The 22,797-nt window shown below is 43.5% G+C and overlaps 1 protein-coding gene across 1 annotated transcript in view; it reads right to left on the bottom strand.

Annotated features, from left to right (window-relative positions):
• LOC124620101 (sorbitol dehydrogenase-like) overlaps nt 1-21,854 on the bottom strand; it is an 81,138-nt gene extending 59,284 nt beyond the window's left edge. Inside the window, exon 1 of the mRNA XM_047146769.1 lies at nt 21,687-21,854. Within this exon, the coding sequence (XP_047002725.1) occupies nt 21,687-21,854 (168 nt within the window). The remainder of the gene's footprint in view (nt 1-21,686) is intronic.
• Between the last annotated feature and the right edge of the window lie 943 nt (nt 21,855-22,797).

The raw sequence follows: 22,797 nt of genomic DNA, 5'->3' as shown, positions 1-22,797 counted from the left end.
ACGTGATGTAGTGCAAATAAAAAGAGTTGCTGTCATCTGACTGGTGAAAAAGGAAATGAAAACATGTGTAGGGCATTGCAGCATACTGAAATAGGACAAGTCTGTAGCAATGAGGAACGCTTCCAAACAACTGTATTAAGGTGATGACCTCTACATTTAATCCCATGTTCCACAGCAACAAGTGGAAGATTTCCAGTGTTCCATCAAGGTTCCCTCAATCTCAACGGAATGGCGTCAGTCAATCATTATGCGATAATCAGCAGCGTACCCAGTGGATGGTCGTGATGGGAACGACACCATTGATATGGAGCAATGTACTGTAATACACACTGCAGTTAATAGCGAGATCAATTTTAGCAAGGTTACCCAGAAGTCGGAGAGACTAATATCGACCACATTCTGAAATCTGTGTAGGAACAGAGTGAGCTGAGTTAATGCAATATTAGCGTGTTTTGACCACTCTATGGAAGTGGGAACATGTTGTAGCCCCACCACCCATGTACGATATGTGAGGTCTGCACCAAATGAAGTCTGTTCCTGCAACACGACGTCGTATAAAAGAGTGTGTGATCAGTTATGGTCGTGTTCCTTATCATAGGAACACTCAACTTCATACAGGTACTGCCGTCCGAAGCAGATCCGCGTCCCTCAGGATCTATTCACATCTGTAACCGAAACATTCTATCATCGTTATTCGGTACCACCTAGCAGTGAAAACTTCCGCTAATTTCATCCAATAGATTATTACGGCATCTCTCTGCTGCTATATCGAAAACAAATACCGTCTTCATGCCGCCATCGAGCATACCGGGCTATCCTTTTAAATATACAGCTGTTGACCCAGTCGAGCAGGCAGCCTGTGATCGATGTTGCTTGCAAAAGACCCTGTGTAAAGTTTCATCGCCTGTACTGTACGAGGCCCATCTCCCATACATCATCAGCTGCAGGAGAGTGTCCCTATTTTGTTTTTGATACGCAGCTTTTTCTGCTGTAGCACGCATTGCGCACGTACGAGGGAGGACCCAAAAGAAACCGGGCTCCGTGGGCGCTGCCACTCGTAGACGTAGTGCAGGGTTCTCACGCTTGATGGTGTTAGTAGAGACCTTCATGAAACAGCTGTGCAGACGCCGTCAGTGTAGAGCTGAACGTGAAAGTGTGGTTTTGTGTTTCTCTGACTGTTGGCGGGCTACCTCTGCGAAGTCGTTATGGCGACTTTAAAAGAACAAAGTGTGTGTGTGAAGTTTTGTTTCTTGCTTAAAAAAAACTGCAACAGAGACACATCAAATGCTTCAGGAGGACGCTATGAGCCGCACACAGGTTTTCGATTGGTTTGGGCGCGTTAAACGTGGTGAGATGTGTGTTGAAGACCAAGCTCGTTCCGGACGCCCTTCAACATCGCGAAATGAGGAGAAAAAAGGTCCGCCAAAAGATCAACGAGCATCGTCGCCAAACGATCGACCAAATTTCAGCAGGGACAGGAATCAGTTGGAGCTCGTGCCAGCCGATTTTGAGTGAGGATTTGCACAGGAGACATGTTGCTGCTAAATTTGTTCCGCGCCTTCTCACACAGGAGCAAAAGAACCATCCGCATGAATGTGTGTCAGGACTTGAAACAGAGATTGCTCGTGATCCAAACTTCTTGAACAAAGTCATTACAGGGGATGAGAGTTGGTGTTACGGGTATGACCCAGAAACCACGCAAGTGTCAAGCCAGTGGAGGACTCCCAACTCTCCCAGACTAAAAAAAGCAAGGCAGGTGATGTCAAATGTGAAGACGATGATCATTGTGTTTTTTTATGTTCGTGGAATTGTGCATCGGGAATTCGTACCCCCTGGCCAGACTGTTAACCAGCACTTTTACTTTGATGATTTAAGGCGTCTGCGAGAGGATGTGAGGAGGAAACGCCCGGAACTTTGGCGACCAGGTGAGTGGTTTCTGCAGCACGAGAACGCTCCAGCACACACGGCCTTACGAGTGACCCACTATTTGGCATCTCAGAGGTGGTCTGTCGTTCCCCACGCTCCGTATTCGCCGGACCTAGCCCCGTGCGACTTTTTCCTATTTCCACGAATGAAAAAAACGCTAAAAGGGGAGCGCTATGACGATTTGGAGGCGGTAAAAACAGCTTCGCAAAGGGCGATGGACAATATCAAACTTGAAGAGTTCCAAACATGCTTCCAACAGGGGGAAAAGAGACTTGAGAAGTGCATGGCATGTAATGGAGAGTATTTTGAAGGTGTCTGAAGTAATTTTGTAAAAAGGTTCATCAATAAATTTTTTATGACAACAATCCGGTTTCTTTTGGGTCCCCCCTCGTACATACATTTCTTTTTTCTCCGCCACGACTTAAACGTCTGTGTCAAATTCTGACATTGACACGTTTTGGTCCATTGGCTGCCCCAGAAAACTAGACATCACAAGGTGTAAATCATGTTGGTGATGCTTGCGGGGGTCAGGGATTTTCTCTGCCTCGTGATGACTGGGTGTTGTGTGATGTCCTGAGGTTAGTTAGGTTTAAGTAGTTCTAAGTTCTAGGGGACTGATGACCTCAGATGTTAAGTCCCATAGTGCCCAGAGCCATTTGAACCATTTTTTTATGCTTGCGGGCCTTCAAATAAAAATTGGTGGTGTAGTGGCCCTCGTGCTGATCCCGCAACACACCCATGCACTGGGTGATTGAAATAAAAGACAGTCACAACATAAGGAAACTGGAAGAGTTTTGAGGCATTGTGGAGCGTTTCCAAACTGCTGCCCTCATGTGATTGACTATCTCTACATTTAAACTCATGATTCATAGTGATGGGGTAGCTGATGACGCTGTGCTCCGTTTGACTGATTCCTCATTTGCTGCCATGCATGCGATCACTGTTTCGGTGTTAGCCATCCCTGGAAGGTGTTGCCCCCTCCACCCAGACCCTTTTCTCCATCTCAAACAAGCGATGTCAGTCGATCATTACATCGTAATCAACAGCGTGCCAGTGGGCTGTTGGGATGGAAAAGGCACCGTCGATGTACTGTAACAATAAGCGTCATAATTGATAGTGTGATCAATTTTAGCAATTTTATCGTACTTTCAACGCAGACCAATATCGCGGCAGCATGTTTAGTAATTGTTGTATAATCGCTAGACTGTCCTTCCACTACTTTGCGAGTACCATCGTGAATGTAGATATGAGTATATGACTATACAGTACGTCCATTCATTGTTTATTCTCAAAAATCTACATCATCAAAGTATAGCATACAGGAACCTACATATCTCTAGCACTTCGATCATAGTGTATAATACAAAATCTTTCTGTATGTGGATGGGAGTCACAGGGCATTCTTAGGACAAATCTAGAGACCTAAAGATCTCCTCGCATTGTCTATGACCAACGCTCCCAGCAGCTGACCAAACGTAGACCGCTACATTCCACGTTTCATGTAGGAGCATTGCTAAGCATGCTGCTGCGTCATTGGTGGGTGCTGAAATTACGATACAATTCCTAAAATTGATGAGATTATTAACTATGATGCTTATTATGACAGTACATCGATAGCGTCCTTTCCATCCCAACCATCCACTGGTACGCTGTTGATTACCACATAATGACTGACTGACACCGTATCTTTGAGATGGAGAAAGAGTCTTGGTGGAGGGGGCAACAACTTATGGGGATGGGTAACACCAAAAAAGTGGCCGCGTGCATGGTAGCAAATGAGGAATCAATCAAGTGGAATACAGCGTCATCCGCTATCCTGTCACTGTGAATGATGAGTTTAAATGTAGCGGTCGTCAATCACATTTGGACAGCAGTTTGGAAACTCTCCACAATGCCTCAAATCTCTCCCAGTTTCCTTATGTTGTGACTGACTTTTATGTCAATCACCCAGTACGATGTCTCGTTTTCTGGGGGTGCCAATGGACCAAAACGTGTTACTGTCAGTTTAGAACCTCACACAGATGTCGAAGTTCTGGCGAAAAAAAAAAAGAAATATATCTATGTGCACAAAGCGTGTTACGGCCGAAAAACCGGGGTATCAAACAACGAAATAGGGACCCCCTCCTGCAGCTGATAATGTGTGGGAGATGGACCTCGTACAGTACAGACGATAAAACACTACACAGGTCTGTGCAAGCAACATAGATCACATGCTGCCTGCTCGAATGGACCAACACCTGTACATTTAAAAGTATCGCCATATGTGCTCAATGCCTGCATGTAGACGGTATTTGTTTGTGATGTATCAGGAAAGAGCTGCAATCAAAATTTATTGGGTGAAATTAGCGGAGCTTTTATAGCTGGTTAATTTTCTCTGCTGGATGGTACAGAATAATGATGAATGTTTCGGTGATAGACATCAATGAATCCTGAGGGACGCACATCTGCTTCGAACGGCAGTATCTGTAAGATGTTGAGTCCTAAATTTCCCGATAAGAAACACCACCATAACTGTTCACACTGTCTTTTGCACGTCACTATGTTGCACGAGCAGGCTTCATTTGGTGCTGACCTTACACATCGTACATGAGTGGCGTAACTACGACAACATACTCCTATTGCATTAACTCAGCTCACTCTGTTTCTACACAGGTTTCAGAATGTGGTCGATATGACTCTCCCAGATTTCTGGGTAAAATTAATAAAATTGATCTCACTATCAACTGAGGTATGTATTGCAATCCATTGCTCCATATCACTGGTGTCTTTCCCATCCCGTCCACTGAGTACGCTGTTGATTACTGTACAATGATTGTCTGCCACAACCTTGTTGAGATGGAGGGAACCTTGACGCAACACTATATTTCTGTTACTTGTCGCTGTGGAACATGGGATTCAGTGTAGAGGTCATCACCTTAATACAGTTGTTTTTAAGCATTCCTCTTTTTATTTGTGCTACCTCACGCATGTTGTGAACAGCACCTTCCACCGATGGTCAACACCGGCACAGTAATCATGTACATGACTGCAAAATGAAGGAACAATGCTTTTCGAAATGGAGCACTCAGACATCCGCTACCCTGTTAATGAGAAGATGAGAATAACTGTACAGGTAATCACCTTCGAATGTCTATTGAAAGTGCTCTACAATACTGCAAACACTTCCAGTTTCCATATGTTGCGATGTCTTCCACATTTTTGTCAATGAGAAACATTGTGTCTGTGTTTCATTTCTACCAGCCTGTGGTGTGGTAGCTGTATAGCTTATGCCATGTGATGTTCGGTTTTCTGTGAGAGCCAGAGGATAGAAACATGTTAATGTCGGTTTAGCATCAGCTGATACGGATCTCTAAGTCATGGTAGAAAAAATAGTGTATCGCGGTGTACACTGATTGGGAGTGTTACAACGGTAATAAAAATATATTAGGCTGCTTATAAAGGAGCAATGCAGGAACCGTCTCGTGTGATTGATAGTCTGTTGGATATGGTCATCCTACAGAACAGGTGATGAAACTTTACACAGGCCTCTGGAAGCGACTTCGATCACGAACCACCTGCTCCAATGAACCAGTACATGTATATTTAAAAGGATCGCCCAATATGTTTGGATGTTAGACATTAATGGACGCTGAGAGACACAGATCTCCTTCGGACTACCCGTATGTTGATTGGGGATGTGTCGCAATGCAGTAGCATAATCTTTGTCCTTCCTCCATGCAATGTATGATGTGTAGTCTTCCTAATTTTCCCAACAAGAAACACCACCGTAACTGCTCACTACCTCGTGTTGCATGGGAAATCTTCGTATGACGCCTGCCTTACACACCTTACACACTGTACACGGTTGGCGGAGCTATGACACCATGTTCCGATTTCCACCGAGTGATCAACATGCGCTCCTGTCACATTAACTCAGGTCGTCCTGTCTCCCCACAGGATGCAGAAGATCTTAGATATAACACTCTCCGACTTCTGTAACAGAACACACTTTAATTGGGGCGATCACATAGACTAAGCTGCAGGTGGGGCAGGGCAGAGACTTTGGAGCGGTTACAAGATGCAGAACAACTGTCTAAAAACAGCACTGGAGTTCTTGGTGTATGATATCCTTAGCAGAAAGGTTCGGAAAGAAAGGGACTCGTTTCGAGATAGGAGAGTGGCGCGAATATGATTCACCAGTGGCTGTAACCACTAAAAGTCGTATCTACAAGATACAATGCAAGTATGTGGTAGAAAGGATAGACTTGATTCCAAATCAGAGACAGCATTTCTACCTGAAAGCGTAACACTATCAGCGACTCATGTGAGCCTCTGTAGATTCAAGACCGCTTTTTATGCTGGGAGATGGTAACACAGGCGTTACGATTGTGTTTTTAATAGTGCAGTCCTTACGGGAAGTAAATGTTGTGGGCTATAGAATCCCTCTGTTATCAGCTTTATATAACATTTCTCAATAGCGTTCCTCAAAAAGAACGTCGTGTTCCCTTCATTCATTCCCAGCTGACTTACTTTGCGAGTGTAATCCAACTTCTGGAAAAATAAATTATTCGCCACGCAAAGTTGCTCTCATGATCAATTTAATTAATTAGCCTATCAAATTTATATCAATGACGTGCCGCCTGTTAGGTGGAAGAGTTAGCTTAGTCACCACGGAATGATCCTTGACAAGAATTTCTTTTTTTCATTTCGTTGTGGTGATATATTTTAACGAAATTCGAAATTTCTATCACCCACCTACACAGGGCGATACAGGCCGTAACGATTCGTTTCGTGAACGCTACTGTTATATAGCATCGCACTGGTAAAAGGGACCTGTCATAGTGTACAAAACAGCTATGTTCTCTTGGATTATAGATTGTTTTTGTCGAATGTAAAATGATTGTGTTTCTTCCGACATGTGCGGGAGGACGACGGTTCAATCCCGTCTCCGGCCATCCTGATTTAGGTTTTCCGTGATTTCCCTAAATCGTTTCAGGCAAATGCCGGGATGGTTCCTTTGAAAGGGCACGGCCGATTTCCTTCCCAATCCTTCCCTAACCCGAGCTTGCGCTCCGTCTCTAATGACCTCGTTGTCGACGGGACGTTAAACACTACCCACCACCACCACCACCATCTTCCGACATGTGAACTAATGGCATGAAAGACTGTATTGCCTAGTGTCATTTCACGTACATGACAGGTTATTTACAGACACTGAACGGAAGGGACCATCTCAGGTCGTGTAATTTGTTCAATAGACTGAAAGAAATTGCTTAATACAGATTATTACTTTTTTCTCTTTGGAGTTTAAATTCTCGCTTTTTCTTTACTCTGCTGACTGTTTCGAGACGACATAAAAACATACTGCGGTATCCATAATTTTAGCAGCAAAATAGTCGAATTTTCTTTTTTTCCAGATTTTACACACATGGTTTCGAAATAACGAGGACATTCTGTGGTGATCGGTAGCTCTCGCATAAAAATAGTAGAAGTTTTTTTCTGTTCCCTGATTTTATGCCGGGTGGGCAAGTCTCTGCTGACCGTCTGTAATCGGTGTCGGTAAACTTAGCTGGACGTCACAAAGTAATGAGGTGCAACTGCAGCCGAAAGTAAAAACTATACCGATGTTGCTCATAAAACTAAAAGAAAATGGACTTTGCCTATTTTCGTGAAAAGAGGACATTTATTATGGTCGCCAATGTGTTTTCTTTTTAATAGTTTCTTTATTATTGGAGTCAGGTTTATGTCGAGCACAGAATGGTGGGCCAACTCTCTAACAGACGCGGTTCTCCTTCGGTGGGGATAGCAGTCATTTATCATGGGTCTGAGGGAGGCCAGCGTGGGGCAGCGGTCGCTTTATATGGTAGTGGCTTTCTGTTTCACAAGCAGCCGACTTTTGAAATAGCCATCTGGTGTATTTTCTGGATGGGTTGGGTTATACTACTAAATTTCCTTTTTGTGTTGTCTAGAGCCGTCGCCTTAAGGCAGCGAGCAGCGGCCAGGTGGTGGATAACCGAGTGCGGACGGTGGCCTGCCCGTTCCGTGAGGTGGTAGGCAGAGCAGCTGGCTGTTTCAAGAAGCCTTTGCCACCCTGATGACCCGTTCATTACAAGTGCTGGTTTTTTCAAGACAATTTCGAAGTGTAATTAGAACTATGACACTTTTTTTTTCTTCAGTTGTGGTAGCATGTATTGGCTTCGACTACCTGGGCTGCAGGGTGGTTTTTGAGCGGACATCTGTAGCGAACTCTGACGTCAAACAACGATAGGTGCTGTATGCTTACAAGTAATACACTTTCTAAACTCCTCACTGGCCAACACCTGCATCTCGTCAGTTGAACATATTTCCCACCAAATGGAATAAAGGTAGTGCCTTACACCTCAGCCTTTTTCCTGCCAGCTTGTAGGTGTAGGGTAGAGTTTGAGTCTCGTCAGTTGAACATATTTCCCACCAAGTGGAATAAAGGTAGTACCTTACACCTCAGCCTTTTTCCTGCCAGCTTGTAGGTGTAGGGCAGAGTTTGAGTGTGTCTGTCGCTAGTTTCGAGTGGTATTGCGAAGTTTTTTCCCCAGCAGGATAACACCAGTTGTATCGTATCGGCAGTTTTTGAGTGGTATTGCGATTTTAAGCCATCCTTGTGTAGCGCTATGGATATGATTGTGTAATTAGGCCTGATATTTGTGATTAATTATGTTATTAGGATCGATATTTGTGGTACTTTCCCGACCAAAATAAATAAAGTACACTAACCTAACCCTCCTCTCACGCATCTGGATAGTTTCCATGTGTAGGGTGTGCACATGGGCTTTCCATCCAGTACAATCACTGTTCAAGTCCCAGAAAGGAACCAGCCATTTTTAATGTCCAATCAATTCAAAGCGCCTCTGGTGGTTTAAATGTGTCAGTGTGGGTACTCTTGGGCTTTCTACCCAGGAGGACTAGGTTTCAAGTCCTGGGAAAGGTACTGCCAAGTTTAATTTCCCGTCAATTCTTGGAGGGGGGTGGGTGGTTTGGGTTGTCAACGCAGTCCTGGGACAAAGAAATTCCCACCAAAATTTGAAATTGCCACAAAAATTCGAACTTTCAGCCAATAGGGTAGTTTGGGGGAGGGTAGTGGGGGAGGGGAGTGTGAACTAGAGGGAGCTGGAGCACACGTGCAGCTGAGAAAACGCGTGACGTCATCCATGGACTAGAGTGGGCATGGTCGTGAGCGAGGGTGCGTCGGTGCGGATGGGGGTGGTGGTGATTAATTGATAAATTTAGTTAATTTTCATATCAATTTAATATCAAAAGTGCCCTCATAGCCCCAACTCCCTACTACTGGTACCTGCATAATATCTGGTATGGCCCCTGTCAGCACGCAGAAATGCCTCAACATGACGAGGCATGGACTCGACTAATGTATGAACTAGTGCTGGAGGAAATTGACACCATTAATCCTGCAATGCTGTTCATAAATTCGTAAGAGTACGAGGGGTGACGATCTTTTCTGAGCAGCACATTGCAAGGCATCACAGATATGCTCAATAATGTTCATGTCTGGTCATTTTTGTGGCCAGCGGAAGTGCTTCAACTCAGAACAATGTTCCTGAACCCACTCTAGCACTTCTGAACGTGTGGGGTGTTGCACTGTCTTGTTGGAATTGTCGAGGTCAGTATAAAAATGCTCAATGGACATGAATGGGTGCAGGTGATCAGACAGGATGCTTACGCACATGTCACCTGTCAGAGCCATATCTAGACGTACCAGGGGTCTCATATCAATCCAACTGCACACACCCCACGCCATTACGTAGCCTCCACCGGCTTGAACAGTCCCCTGTTGACATGCAGGGTCCGTGGATTCATTTGTTGTCTCCATACTCGTACACATCCATCCGCTCGATACAATTTGAAACGACACTCGTCCGACCAGGAAACATGTTTCCAGTCGTCAACAGTCTAGAGTCGGTGTTGTCGGACCAAGACGAGCATAGAGCTTTATGTCGTGCGGTCATAAAAGGTACACGAGTGGACCTGCGACACCGAATGCCGGTATCGATGATTTTTCGTTGAATGGTCCGCACGCTGACACTTGTTGATGGCACAGCTTTGAAATTCGTAGCATTTTACGGAAGGGTTGCATGTAGTTCTGTATCGTTGAACAATTCTCTTCAGTCTTCGTTGATCCCGTTCTTATAGGATCTTTTACGGCCGCAGCTGCGATGTCGGAGATTTGTTGTTTTACCGAATTCCTGATATTCACGGGACAGTCGTGAAATGGTCATACGGTAGAATCCCCACTTCATCGCTACCTCGGAGATGCTGTGTCCCATCGCTCGTGTGCCATAACACCATCTTCAGACTCACTTAAATCTTGATAACATGCCTTCGTAGGAGTAGTAACCGATCTAACAACAGTGTCAGATACTTGTCGTCTTACATAGGCGTTGCCGACAGCAGGGTCGTATTCTGCCAGTTTACGTTGTTGTTGTTGTTGTTGTGGTCTTCAGTCCTGAGACTGGTTTGATGCAGCTCTCCATGCTACTCTATCCTGTGCAAGCTTTTTCATCTCCCAGTACCTACTGCAACCTACATCCTTCTGAATCTGCTTAGTGTATTCATCTCTCGGTCTCCCTCTACGATTTTGACCCTCCACGCTGCCCTCCAATACTAAATTGGTAATCCCTTGATGCCTCAGAACATGTCCTACCAACCGATCCCTTCTTCTGGTCAAGTTGTGCCACAAACTTCTCTTCTCCCCAATCCTATTCAATACTTCCTCATTAGTTATGTGATCTACCCATCTAATCTTCAGCATTCTTCTGTAGCACCACATTTCGAAAGCTTCTATTCTCTTCTTGTCCAAACTATTTATCGTCCATGTTTCACTTCCATACATGGCTACACTCCATACAAATACTTTCAGAAACGACTTCCTGATACTTAAATCTACACTCGATGTTAACAAATTTCTCTTCTTCAGAAAAGCTTTCCTTGCCATTGCCAGTCTACATTTTATATCCTCTCTACTTCGACCATCATCAGTTATTTTGCTCCCCAAATAGCAAAACACCTTTACTACTTTAAGTGTCTCATTTCCTAATCTAATTCCCTCAGCATCACCCGACTTAATTAGATTACATTCCATTATCCTTGTTTTGCTTTTGTTGATGTTCGTCTTATATCCTCCTTTCAAGACACTGTCCATTCCATTCAACTGCTCTTCCAGGTCCTTTGCTGTCTCTGACAGAATTACAATGTCATCGGCGAACCTCAAAGTTTTTACTTCTTCTCCATGAATTTTAATACCTACTCCGAATTTTTCTTTTGTTTCCTTTACTGCTTGCTCAATATACAGATTGAACAACATCGGGGAGAGGCTACAACCCTGTCTTACTCCCTTCCCAACCACTGCTTCCCTTTCATGTCCCTCAACTCTTATAACTGCCATCTGGTTTCTGTACAAGTTGTAAATAGCCTTTCGCTCCCTGTATTTTACCCCTGCCACCTTTAGAATTTGAAAGAGAGTATTCCAGTCAACATTGTCAATAGCTTTCTCTAAGTCTACAAATGCTAGAAACGTAGGTTTGCCTTTCCTGAATCTTTCTTCTAAGATTAGTCGTAAGGTGAGTATTGCCTCACGTGTTCCAGTGTTTCTACGGAATCCAAACTGATCTTCCCCGATGTTGGCTTCTACTAGTTTTTCCATTCGTTTGTAAAGAATTCGTGTTAGTATTTTGCAGCTGTGACTTATTGAACTGATAGTTCGGTAATTTTCACATCTTTCAACACCTGCTTTCTTTGGGATTGGAATTATTATATTCTTCTTGAAGTCTGAGGGTATTTCGCCTGTTTCATACATCTTGCTCACCAGATGGTAGAGTTTTGTCAGGACTGGCTCTCCCAAGACCGTCAGTAGTTCCAATGGAATGTTGTCTACTCCGGGGGCCTTGTTTCGACTCAGGTCTTTCAGTGCTCTGTCAAACTCTTCACGCAGTATCATATCTCCCATTTCATCTTCATCTACATCCTCTTCCATTTCCAAAATATTGTCCTCAAGTACATCGCCCTTGTATAGACCCTCTATATACTCCTTCCACCTTTCTGCCTTCCCTTCTTTGCTTAGAACTGGGTTTCCATCTGAGCTCTTTATATTCATACAAGTCGTTCTCTTATCTCCAAAGGTCTCTCTAATTTTCCTGTACGCAGTATCTATCTTACCTCTATTGTGATAGGCCTCTACACCCTTACATTTGTCCTGTAGCCATCCCTGCTTAGCCATTTTGCACTTCCTGTCGATCTCATTTTTGAGACGTTTGTATTCCTTTTTGCCTGCTTCATTTACTGCATTTTTATATTTTCTCCTTTCATCAATTAAATTCAATATTTCTTCTGTTACCCAAGGATTTCTACTAGCCCTCGTCTTTTTACCTACTTGATCCTCTGCTGCCTTCGCTACTTCATCCCTCAAAGCAACCCATTCTTCTTCTACTGTATTTCTTTCCCCCATTCCTGTCAGGTGTTCTCTTATGCTCTCCCTTAAACTCTGTACAACCTCTGGTTCTTTCAGTTTATCCAGGTCCCATCTCCTTAAATTCCCACCTTTTTGCAGTTTCTTCAGTTTTAATATACAGGTCATAACCAATAGATTGTGGTCAGAGTCCACATCTGCCCCTGGAAATGTCTTACAATTTAAAACCTGGTTCCTAAATCTCTGTCTTACCATTATATAATCTATCTGATACCTTTTAGTATCTCCTTCTTTCATGATTCTTAAACCAAGTGTTAGCTATGATTATGTTGTGCTCTGTGCAAAATTCTACCAGGCGGCTTCCTCTTTCATTTCATAGCCCCAATCCATATTCACCTGCTATGTTTCCTTCTCTCCCTTTTCCTACACTCGAATTCCAGTCACCCATGACTATTAAATTTTCGTCTCCCTTCACAATCTGAATAATTTCTTTTATTTCATCATACATTTCTTCAATTTCTTCGTCATCTGCAGAGCTAGTTGGCTTATAAACTTGAACTACTGTAGTAGGCGTGGGCTTCGTATCTATCTTGGCCACAATAATGCGTTCACTATGCTGTTTGTAGTAGCTTACCCGCATTCCTATTTTCCTATTCATTATTAAACCTACTCCTGCATTACCGCTATTTGATTTTGTGTTTATAACCCTGTAGTCACCTGACCAGAAGTCTTGTTCCTCCTGCCACCGAACTTCACTAATTCCCACTATATCTAACTTCAACCTATCCATTTCCCTTTTTAAATTTTCTAACCTACCTGCCCGTTTAAGGGATCTGACATTCCACGCTCGGATCCGTAGAACGCCAGTTTTCTTTCTCCTGATAACGACATCCTGTTGAGTAGTCCCCGCCCGGAGATCCGAATGGGGGACTATTTTACCTCCGGAATATTTTACCCAAGAGGACGCCATCATCATGTAATCATACAGTAAAGCTGCATGCCCTCGGGAAAAATTACGGCTGTAGTTTCCCCTTGCTTTCAGCCGGTCGCAGTACCAGCACAGCAAGGCCGTTTTAGTTATTGTTACAAGGCCAGATCAGTCAATCATCCAGACTGTTGCCCCTGCAACTACTGAAAAGGCTGCTGCCCCTCTTCAGGAACCACGCGTTTGTCTGGCCTCTCAACAGATACCCCTCCGTTGTGGTTGCACCTACGGTACGGCTATCCGTATCTCTGAGGCACGCAAGCCTCCACACCAACGGCAAGGTCCATGGTTCATGGGGGGGGGGGGGGGGGGGGGGGGGCTGTTTACGTATCTCTATAGTAAATACGCATGCCTAATACCTGTTTCTTTGGCGCTTTAGCGTAAGCAGTTTTTCAGGATCTTAAATAATTAAATTCGGTCACTATTTGTATTGAAATATGAAAATAAAACTTTTGTTTCACTTGGAAGCAGTTACAGAGGCTACTTTAGTTTGGCCTTGCACTGGGATAGTCGCTTAGTAAAACAGACTACGCGGCTGTGGAGTGTCGTCTCAGCTATGCGACTTGACTCGTCATTTCCTATCAAGAAAATCACAGCTCGTGGTGATATACAGGAAGTCATCTAGTAACAGCCAAGGTTACTGTGTATTTCTCGTAAAACTGCTCTTAAGCTACATAAACCATTTAGCAGAGATCGGGATGTCAACTTCCTGGCAGATTAAAACTTTGTGCCGGACCGACACTCGAACTCAGAACCTTTGCCTTTCGTGGGCAAGTGCTCTGCCATCTGAAATACCCAAGCACGACTCACGCCCCGTCGTCACAGCCTTACTTCTGCCAGTACCTCGTCTCCTACAGAAGCTCTCCTGCGACCCTTCCGGAACTAGCACTCCTGAAAGGAAGGATATTGCGGAGACATGGCTTAGCCACAGCCTGGGGGATGTTTCCAGAATGAGATTTTCACTCTGCAGCCGAGTGTGCGCCGATATGAAACTTCCTGGCAGAGAGATGGTAGAGCACTTGCCCGCGAAAGGCAAAGGTCCCGAGATCGAATCTCGGTCCGGCACACAGTTTTAATCTTCCAGGAAGTTTCAAATCAGCGCACACTCCGCTGCAAAGTGAAAATCTCATTCTGGAATCGTGATGTCGTTTACCGTCAGCCAAAGTAAACACAAGATCAAAACGATCTACACTCCTGGAAATGGAAAACAGAACACATTGACACCGGTGTGTCAGACCCACCATACTTGCTCCGGACACTGCGAGAGGGCTGTACAAGCAATGATCACACGCACGGCACAGCGGACACACCAGGAACCGCGGTGTTGGCCGTCGAATGGCGCTAGCTGCGCAGCATTTGTGCACCGCCGCCGTCAGTGTCAGCCAGTTTGCCGTGGCATACGGAGCTCCATCGCAGTCTTTAACACTGGTAGCATGCCGCGACAGCGTGGACGTGAACCGTATGTGCAGTTGACGGACTTTGAGCGAGGGCGTATAGTGGGCATGCGGGAGGCCGGGTGGACGTACCGCCGAATTGCTCAACACGTGGGGCGTGAGGTCTCCACAGTACATCGATGTTGTCGCCAGTGGTCGGCGGAAGGTGCACGTGCCCGTCGACCTGGGACCAGACCGCAGCGACGCACGGATGCACGCCAAGACCATAGGATCCTACGCAGTGCCGTAGGGGACTGCACCGCCACTTCCCAGCAAATTAGGGACACTGTTGCTCATGGGGTATCGGCGAGGACCATTCGCAACCGTCTCCATGAAGCTGGGCTACGGTCCCGCACACCGTTAGGCCGTCTTCCGCTCATGCCCCAACATCGTGCAGCCCGCCTCCAGTGGTGTCGCGACAGGCGTGAATGGAGGGAAGAATGGAGACGTGTCGTCTTCAGCGATGAGAGTCGCTTCTGCCTTGGTGCCAATGATGGTCGTATGCGTGTTTGGCGCTGTGCAGGTGAGCGCCACAATCAGGACTGCATACGACCGAGGCACACAGGGCCAACACCCGGCATCATGGTGTGGGGAGCGATCTCCTACACTGGCCGTACACCACTGGTGATCGTCGAGGGGACACTGAATAGTGCACGCTACATGCAAACCGTCATCGAACCCATCGTTCTACCATTCCTAGACCGGCAAGGGAACTTGCTGTTCCAACAGGACAATGCACGTCCGCGTGTATCCCGTGCCACCCAACGTGCTCTAGAAGGTGTAAGTCAACTACCCTGGCCAGCAAGATCTCCGGATCTGTCCCCCATTGAGCATGTTTGGGACTGGATGAAGCGTCGTCTCACGCGTTCTGCACGTCCAGCACGAACGCTGGTCCAACTGAGGCGCCAGGTGGAAATGGCATGGCAAGCCATTCCACAGGACTACATCCAGCATCTCTACGATCGTCGCCATGGGAGAATAGCAGCCTGCATTGCTGCAAAAGGTGAATATACACTGTACTAGTGCCGACATTGTGCATGCTCTGTTGCCTGTGTCTATGTGCCTGTGGTTCTGTCAGTGTGATCATGTGATGTATCTGACCCCAGGAATGTGTCAATAAAGTTTCCCCTTCCTGGGACAATGAATTCACGGTGTTCTTATTTCAATTTCCAGTAGTGTATAAATTTGTTTTGACGAGATACCTACGTAATGCGGAAAGTGGGAATTCTACATCTACATCACCATGGATACTCCGCATATCACATGTAAGTGCCTGACAGTGTGTTCATCGAACCACTTTCACAGTTCACTACTGTTCCATTCTCTTATAGCGCGCGGAAGGAACAATAAAAATTATGAGTTCCTTCACGTAAGTACAAAAGAAATTGTGTGAAGTACCGGTTAGACGACAAATCAAACAAAATGGAAGGTTAACTAGTCAACTAAATACCTAGAGACTTCATTTACATATAACTCAAATTGGGAAAGTAATATAGAAAATGTTGTGGTAAACGCAAAACAAAGACTGTGTTTCATTGGCAAAATACTTTAGGTCCAACAAAGCTAATAAAAGACTTACTTCGCTACGGTTATCCACCATCTTCTGGAATATCGCTGTGCGACATGGGACCGACGGAGGACATCGAGAAAATTCGAAGAACAGCTTGTTTTGAACTGTCGCGAAGGAGGGGTGTGATAGCGAGTTGCGGCGACAACCGTTACACCTGCAACTACATTTATATAATTGCTCAGCAAGTCAAAATTACGTGCCTGGTAGAGGGCTCATCGAACCATCTTTAAGCTTATACTCCACCGTCCCACTCTCTAACCGTTCGTGGGATATACGAACACTTAAATTTTTCCGTGTGACCTCCGATTTCTCTTCCTTTATGACAATAATCACTTATCCTTATGTAGGTGGGCACCAACAAAATATTTTCGCACTCTGAGGAGAAAGTTGGTGATTGAAATTTGCTGAGAAGGTCCTGCCGCTGCATAAAACGACTCTGTTCTAATCAATACCACCCCAATTCGTTTATCATATCCGTGGCACTCTCTCCCATACTTCATGATAATACAAATCGAGCTGCCCTTCTCTGAACTTCTACCGTGTCCTCCGTCAATCCTATCTGATGCGTATCTCACTCCGCACAGAACTAGTCCAGAAGATGGCGAACAAGCGTAGTATAAGCAGTCGCTTTCGCAGACCTGTTACGTTTCCTAAGTGTTCTGCCAATAAATCACAGTCTTCGGTTTGCTTTATCCAAGCAATATGTGATCTTATTCGTAATTGTGATTCCTCAGTACTTAATTGATTTCACACCATGTACATTTGTGTGATGTATCGAATAACTGAAATTTAGAGGATGCTTTTTAATTCTCATTTGGCTGACCTCACACGTTTCGTGATTTAGAGTCACCTGCCACTTTTTGCACCATTCAAATACCTTGTCTAAACCATTGGGCGATTCGTTTTGATCATCTGATGACTTTCCATGACGGTAAATGACAGCATCATCTGCAAACAGTATCAGAGGACTGTTCAGATTGTCTCCTAAATCGTTTACGTAAATCAGGAACAAGAGAGGACTTATAACACTTCCTTGGGGAACCCCATACACTACTTCTGTTTTAATCGACCAATTTCCGTCAGTTATTACTAACTGTGACCTTTCTGACGAATCCAGTCGCACATCTGAGACGATACTCGACAGACACGCAATTTAATTAGAAGTCGCTTATGAGAAACGGTGTCAAAAGCATTATGAAAATTTAAAAATATGGAATCAATTTCCGATGCCCTGTCGATAGCATTCATTACTTCGTAAGAATAAAGGGGTAGTTGTGTTTCACAAGAACGATTCTTTCTAATATCATTGTAAAATGGCGCAAAGAGGACATTATAAAAAAAAAACTTTGTGCAATGAAATGAAATATCTTTACTAATGAACACCCTAGTATTGGAGCGGTGTATATTTGCCGCGAGTTTGACTGGCACATTGTAAGAAGAGAACAATGAGAAATATTCGTAATCTAAGTAATATTGTGTAACATGAAGAGTATGACAAAAGAGAACATGATTTCTTAAATCACTAACATAATTTTAAATTTGCGTTGTAAATGTTGTATTTGCATCTGATGGATGCAATATAATAATGCTTCCAAAACTTTGTTTAGTGAATCGTCTTAATGAAATATGCATGCCATTCACATCTTTAGCGCCATGCGTGGACAAACTGCGGTTCAGTTTGTTTCTCTGTGTGGTGTCGCAGATTCTACATAGCGAATCCTTGAAATCAATTTGCTTTGTGTTTCATTTGCTGACACTACAATCTGAATGGTGAAAAGGCCTGTATTTACTAAGGGAGTTCGGTTGGGTTGTTTGGGGGAAGAGACCAAACAGCGAGGTCATTGGTCTCATCGGATTAGGGAAGGACTGGGAAGGAAGTCGGCTGTGCCCTTTCAGAGGAACCACCCCGGAATTTGCCTGAAGCGATATAGGGAAATTACGAAAAACCTAAATCAGGATGGCCGGACGCGGGATTGAACCATCGTTCTCCCGAATGCGAGTCCAGTGTGCTAACCACTGCGCCACGTCGCTGGGTACTAAGGGAGTCGTTAGTAACAAGTGGAGATTTATTTCGTTTTTAAATTAATGTTGTTGTTGATGTGGTCTTCAGTCCTGAGACTGGTTTGATGCAGCGCTCCATGCTACCTTATCCTGTGCAAGCTTCATCATCTCCCAGTACCTACTGCAACCTACATCCTTCTGAATCTGCTTAGTGTATTCATCTCTTGGTCTCCCTCTACGATTTTTACCCTCCACGCTGCCCTCCAATACTAAATTGGTGATCCCTTGATGCCTCAGAACATGTCCTACCAACCGATCCCTTCTTCTGGTCAAGTTGTGCCACAAACTTCTCTTCTCCCCAATCCTAATCAATACTTCCTCATTAGTTATGTGATCTACCCATCTAATCTTCAGCATTCTTCTGTAGCACCACATTTCGAAAGCTTCTATTCTCTTCTTGTCCAAACTATTTATCGTCCATGTTTCACTTCCATACATGGCAACACTCCATACAATTACTTTTGGAAACGACTTCCGTACACTTAAATATATACTCGATGTTAACAAATTTCTCTTCTTCAGAAACGCTTTCCTTGCCATTGGCAGTCTACATTTTATATCCTCTCTACTCCGACCATCATCAGTAATTTTGCTCCCCAAATAGCAAAACTCCTATACTACTTTAAGTATCTCATTTCCTAAATCTAATTCGCTCAGCATCACCCAACTGATTTCGACTACATTCCATTATCCTCGTTTTGCTTTTGTTGATGTTCATCTTATTTCCTCCTTTCAAGACACTGCCCATTCCGTTCAACTGCTCTTCCAGGTCCTTTGCTGTCTCTGGCAGAATTACAATGTCATCGGAAAACCTCAAAGTTTTTATTTCTTCTCCATGAATTTTAATACCTACTCCGAATTTTTTTTTTTTTTTTTTTTTTTTTTTTTTTTTTTTTTTTTTTTTTTTTTTTTTTTTTTTTTTTTTCCCTTTACTTCTTGCTCAATACACAGATTGAATAACATCGGGGAGAGACTACAACCCTGTCTCACTCCCTTCCCAACCACTGCTTGCCTCTCATGTCCCTCGACTCTTGTAACTGCCATCTGGTTTCTGTACAAATTGTAAATAGCGCTTCGCTCCCTGTATCTTACCCCTGCCACCTTCAGAATGTGAAAGAGATTATTCCAGTCAACATTGTCGAAAGGTTTCTGTATGCCTATAATTAAAACATAACATGCCTAAGCAGTAAAGAGTAGCGATCAGCAAACAGAAGAATTCTAATAATCGGTTTTTATCTGAAAATTTCGCTCAATCAGTTTCATTTGCCTTCCTTTCGTTGCTCATCGTGTTTCCTTAATTGTCATTTGTTATCGTTAAGATGTTTATTGTAATTTTAACCATTTTAATTTCTGCATTCTGATTCACATTGCATAATCCATCTCGTCTCCCACTGCCAATAATTACTTGATTAAGGGGTGTCTCTTTAATTGGAGATGGGTCAGGACCATTAAGAAACCTGTGTAAGTGACAAATAAGTGACTTCAAGTTATCGTTTCGTAATCTGGCTGTAGTTCTGAGAATTACTCAACTGTTATCAGGACCTATTAGTCAGGCTTAGAACGACATACTTAACAATTAAAATGATAAACTTTCAGTGACTTATTCACACAAATTATGGAGGTACACTTAAAGTAGCTTAGCCAAAACTCACTATGAGTCTCGATACTTTGTGTTGTTGCCCAACAAACGTGAATAAAAACTGAGATCACTGTGAGTGAATAGGATAAAACAATATTATCGTGAACATTATTCGATGGCGAATGACGGTGAAATCAGATGATCCAGGTGGTCATTTCAAGACAACTCACCTGTAAATCAATGTACCCAGCTTCTGATGAAAAAATACAAGCTGTCTGAGTCTGGATGGCTATATTCGAAACAGGTAATGGCGTTTTTTCAGTATAGTAAGCCAAAAGCAAATTATAACTGGTTGTTGCAGTAGATTATAAACATTCTGTATCACTATAAACCTCGTTTTTCCCACGAAGCCAGTGTGTAACAAAATAACATTAAAATTAAAAAATTGTGGAAAAATTCAGGATAATACATGTCAGAAGAAGAAAGAAATCTGTATTAAGCAGTTGGAAGTTTAGTAGTGTTTATCTTGAGTACTTCACACGGTCAAGTATTATTTAAAATTACTGGGTCAGGAACCATGTCTTGCCCTGTTATTTATTTGTAGCTGTGCCTGAGACTTCGTATGTTCGCAATTTATTTATAACTTATCAAGCTTCTTTGTACCCAAAGTGTATAGTAGTGTGATGGAAACATGAGGCAAGAGCTTATTTGCTTCAGTAACATGGGAAAGAGCCATGCACAAAGCAACTGCACTAAGGCCCACACCAGCAACACGCAGCTTCTAGCCTCTTGCTTTGTTTGTGGTCATAGCATAACATTAGCTTACCAAGACTCGCACACGTTTAAAGCTAAATGGTAAATTGTTAGGAATAAACAACATTCGGGGTACGAAATTCTCTCGCCTGCGCTACTTTCTGTCAAAATATAAGATGTTACGTTTAAGAGTAGTACCTTTAAGGCTCTGTGGGAGTGAAGGCTTCTGAGGGGCGAGATGATGCATGATGCGCTCGATCAGAGTTACGTCATGCTTCGCTTTCGGAAGGCATTTCCAAAGAGTGAGTTAAGGCATGGTGTACTGAAGCCGCAGCAAGTCTCGTCTTACGATCTTCACTGGAATCTTAAAATCACATAGTCTTCAGTTTCTTGCCTTTCTTGTGTATTGCGAAAGACTTGACCGTTTTATAGGCATTTTTATTAGTAAAATAAATGAAGTCAAAATGTAGTGAGTGGGCACCAAAACGACAAAGTGAACTAAATAAATTACTTTTCCGTACCAAAGAACATAAATAAAACATATCGAAAGAAGCAAAGCAACGTCACTATGTTTTTAATACAGCAAACCGAAATTAGTGAATCTGTATATCCTAGCCAAGCAAAATCGCTGTTAGTTTGTATTAGTAAATATAAGATAGCACCGCTTAATTCTATCGGTCTCCAAATTTCCGAAAAATACTTTTTACTGAGTTAAACAACTAGCAACGCCATCTGTTGGTTGTTTGGTGTGCTATGCCGTGATAATTAAATATTCGAACTATTAAGCAGAGTAGATGATTTTAGATGAAACTTTAAATTGCCATATATTTTTACCGTGTTCCCATTTAGATGAAATAACGCCGATATGTTTAAAGTAACAAACGCTTTAGGTGATACGCCTTGTACACCGTATTCACAGCCACGGCTAACGTGGCTGCATGACTTACCAAGCGAAGATCCTTGGGGGCGCAGAGGACAGCGGCGAGGTTGTCGCAGGGATCGGGACACTTCTGCTGAGGTTTGCACGAAGAGTTGCACGAAGAGTTGCAGGCGACGGACGTCAGATGGAACGGCCATCCCGTCGGACGCACGCATCTCGCAAGCAGGCGAAGCATTTCGATTTCTGCCGGTTCTGCGTTGGTAAGCGATTTTCAGCCCGCTCGTCTACGCGAGGGATAGGAAGCACCTAGACGTGATAACTCTGATTACAGAATTAACGAGTATCTAAGTAATACATAAACCTCGACACTTACCCTTACACACACGATGAAGTAGTGCTCTTCCTGACGTCTCAAAATACAAGGTGACTGTCTTCTTCAGTAGTCATTGCAGAGCCATGATTGCCTTCGCCATTTTAATTTGTATGCTGCAAACATAAAATATTATATAAATATTTGGCGAGATGTGCTTACAAAAAAGGCATTAGTAGCCTCCTGGAGGACCATATTAAGTCATAAAAGTATAACTATGCACGGAGGTTTGGTAAATAGCATCAATACCATAACATGTCACCAACAGGCCACAACAAAACGACGTAGCCCATTGCCAAAGCATCTTGGAGTCATTGGTTTCCTGATTTGAGAAGTAAAAAACACTGCAACCATCCGCGCTGAGTTTTTGGAAGTGTACGGCAATAATATCATATATCATATCATATCACACAGTGGTTAGGTGACACGGATGGTTGCAGTGTGGTCAAAGAAATTCGAGTGATGAAGAAAATGAAAAACTAGAAAACAAATCCTGACAAGTGCGAGCATGACTAGGGCACCGAAGGTTCCGTACGGACTTAATTAAGCATATACATAATTAATCCGTCCCACGAATCGAGAATTTCTACGTTTTGTGCCTGTTAACGACATCGAGACCGGCAACATATCAAAATACGTGACTTAAAGTAACCATACACTTCAGTATGCGAGATAAATTTTAACTTGATACATCAGCCCGTTATTGAGAAAAAACGGTCTTTACAGACGAATAAAGGTCGAATAACATGATAAAAAATCTTTTTTGTGTGATATAATTACAAATTAACAATTTCTGTGTTCTTACCTT

Source organism: Schistocerca americana, chromosome 6, assembly GCF_021461395.2.
Source record: "Schistocerca americana isolate TAMUIC-IGC-003095 chromosome 6, iqSchAmer2.1, whole genome shotgun sequence".
Taxonomy (NCBI): domain Eukaryota; kingdom Metazoa; phylum Arthropoda; class Insecta; order Orthoptera; family Acrididae; genus Schistocerca; species Schistocerca americana.
Note: the sequence above shows the minus strand (reverse complement) of the source record. Positions and strands in the feature narration are given on the sequence as shown.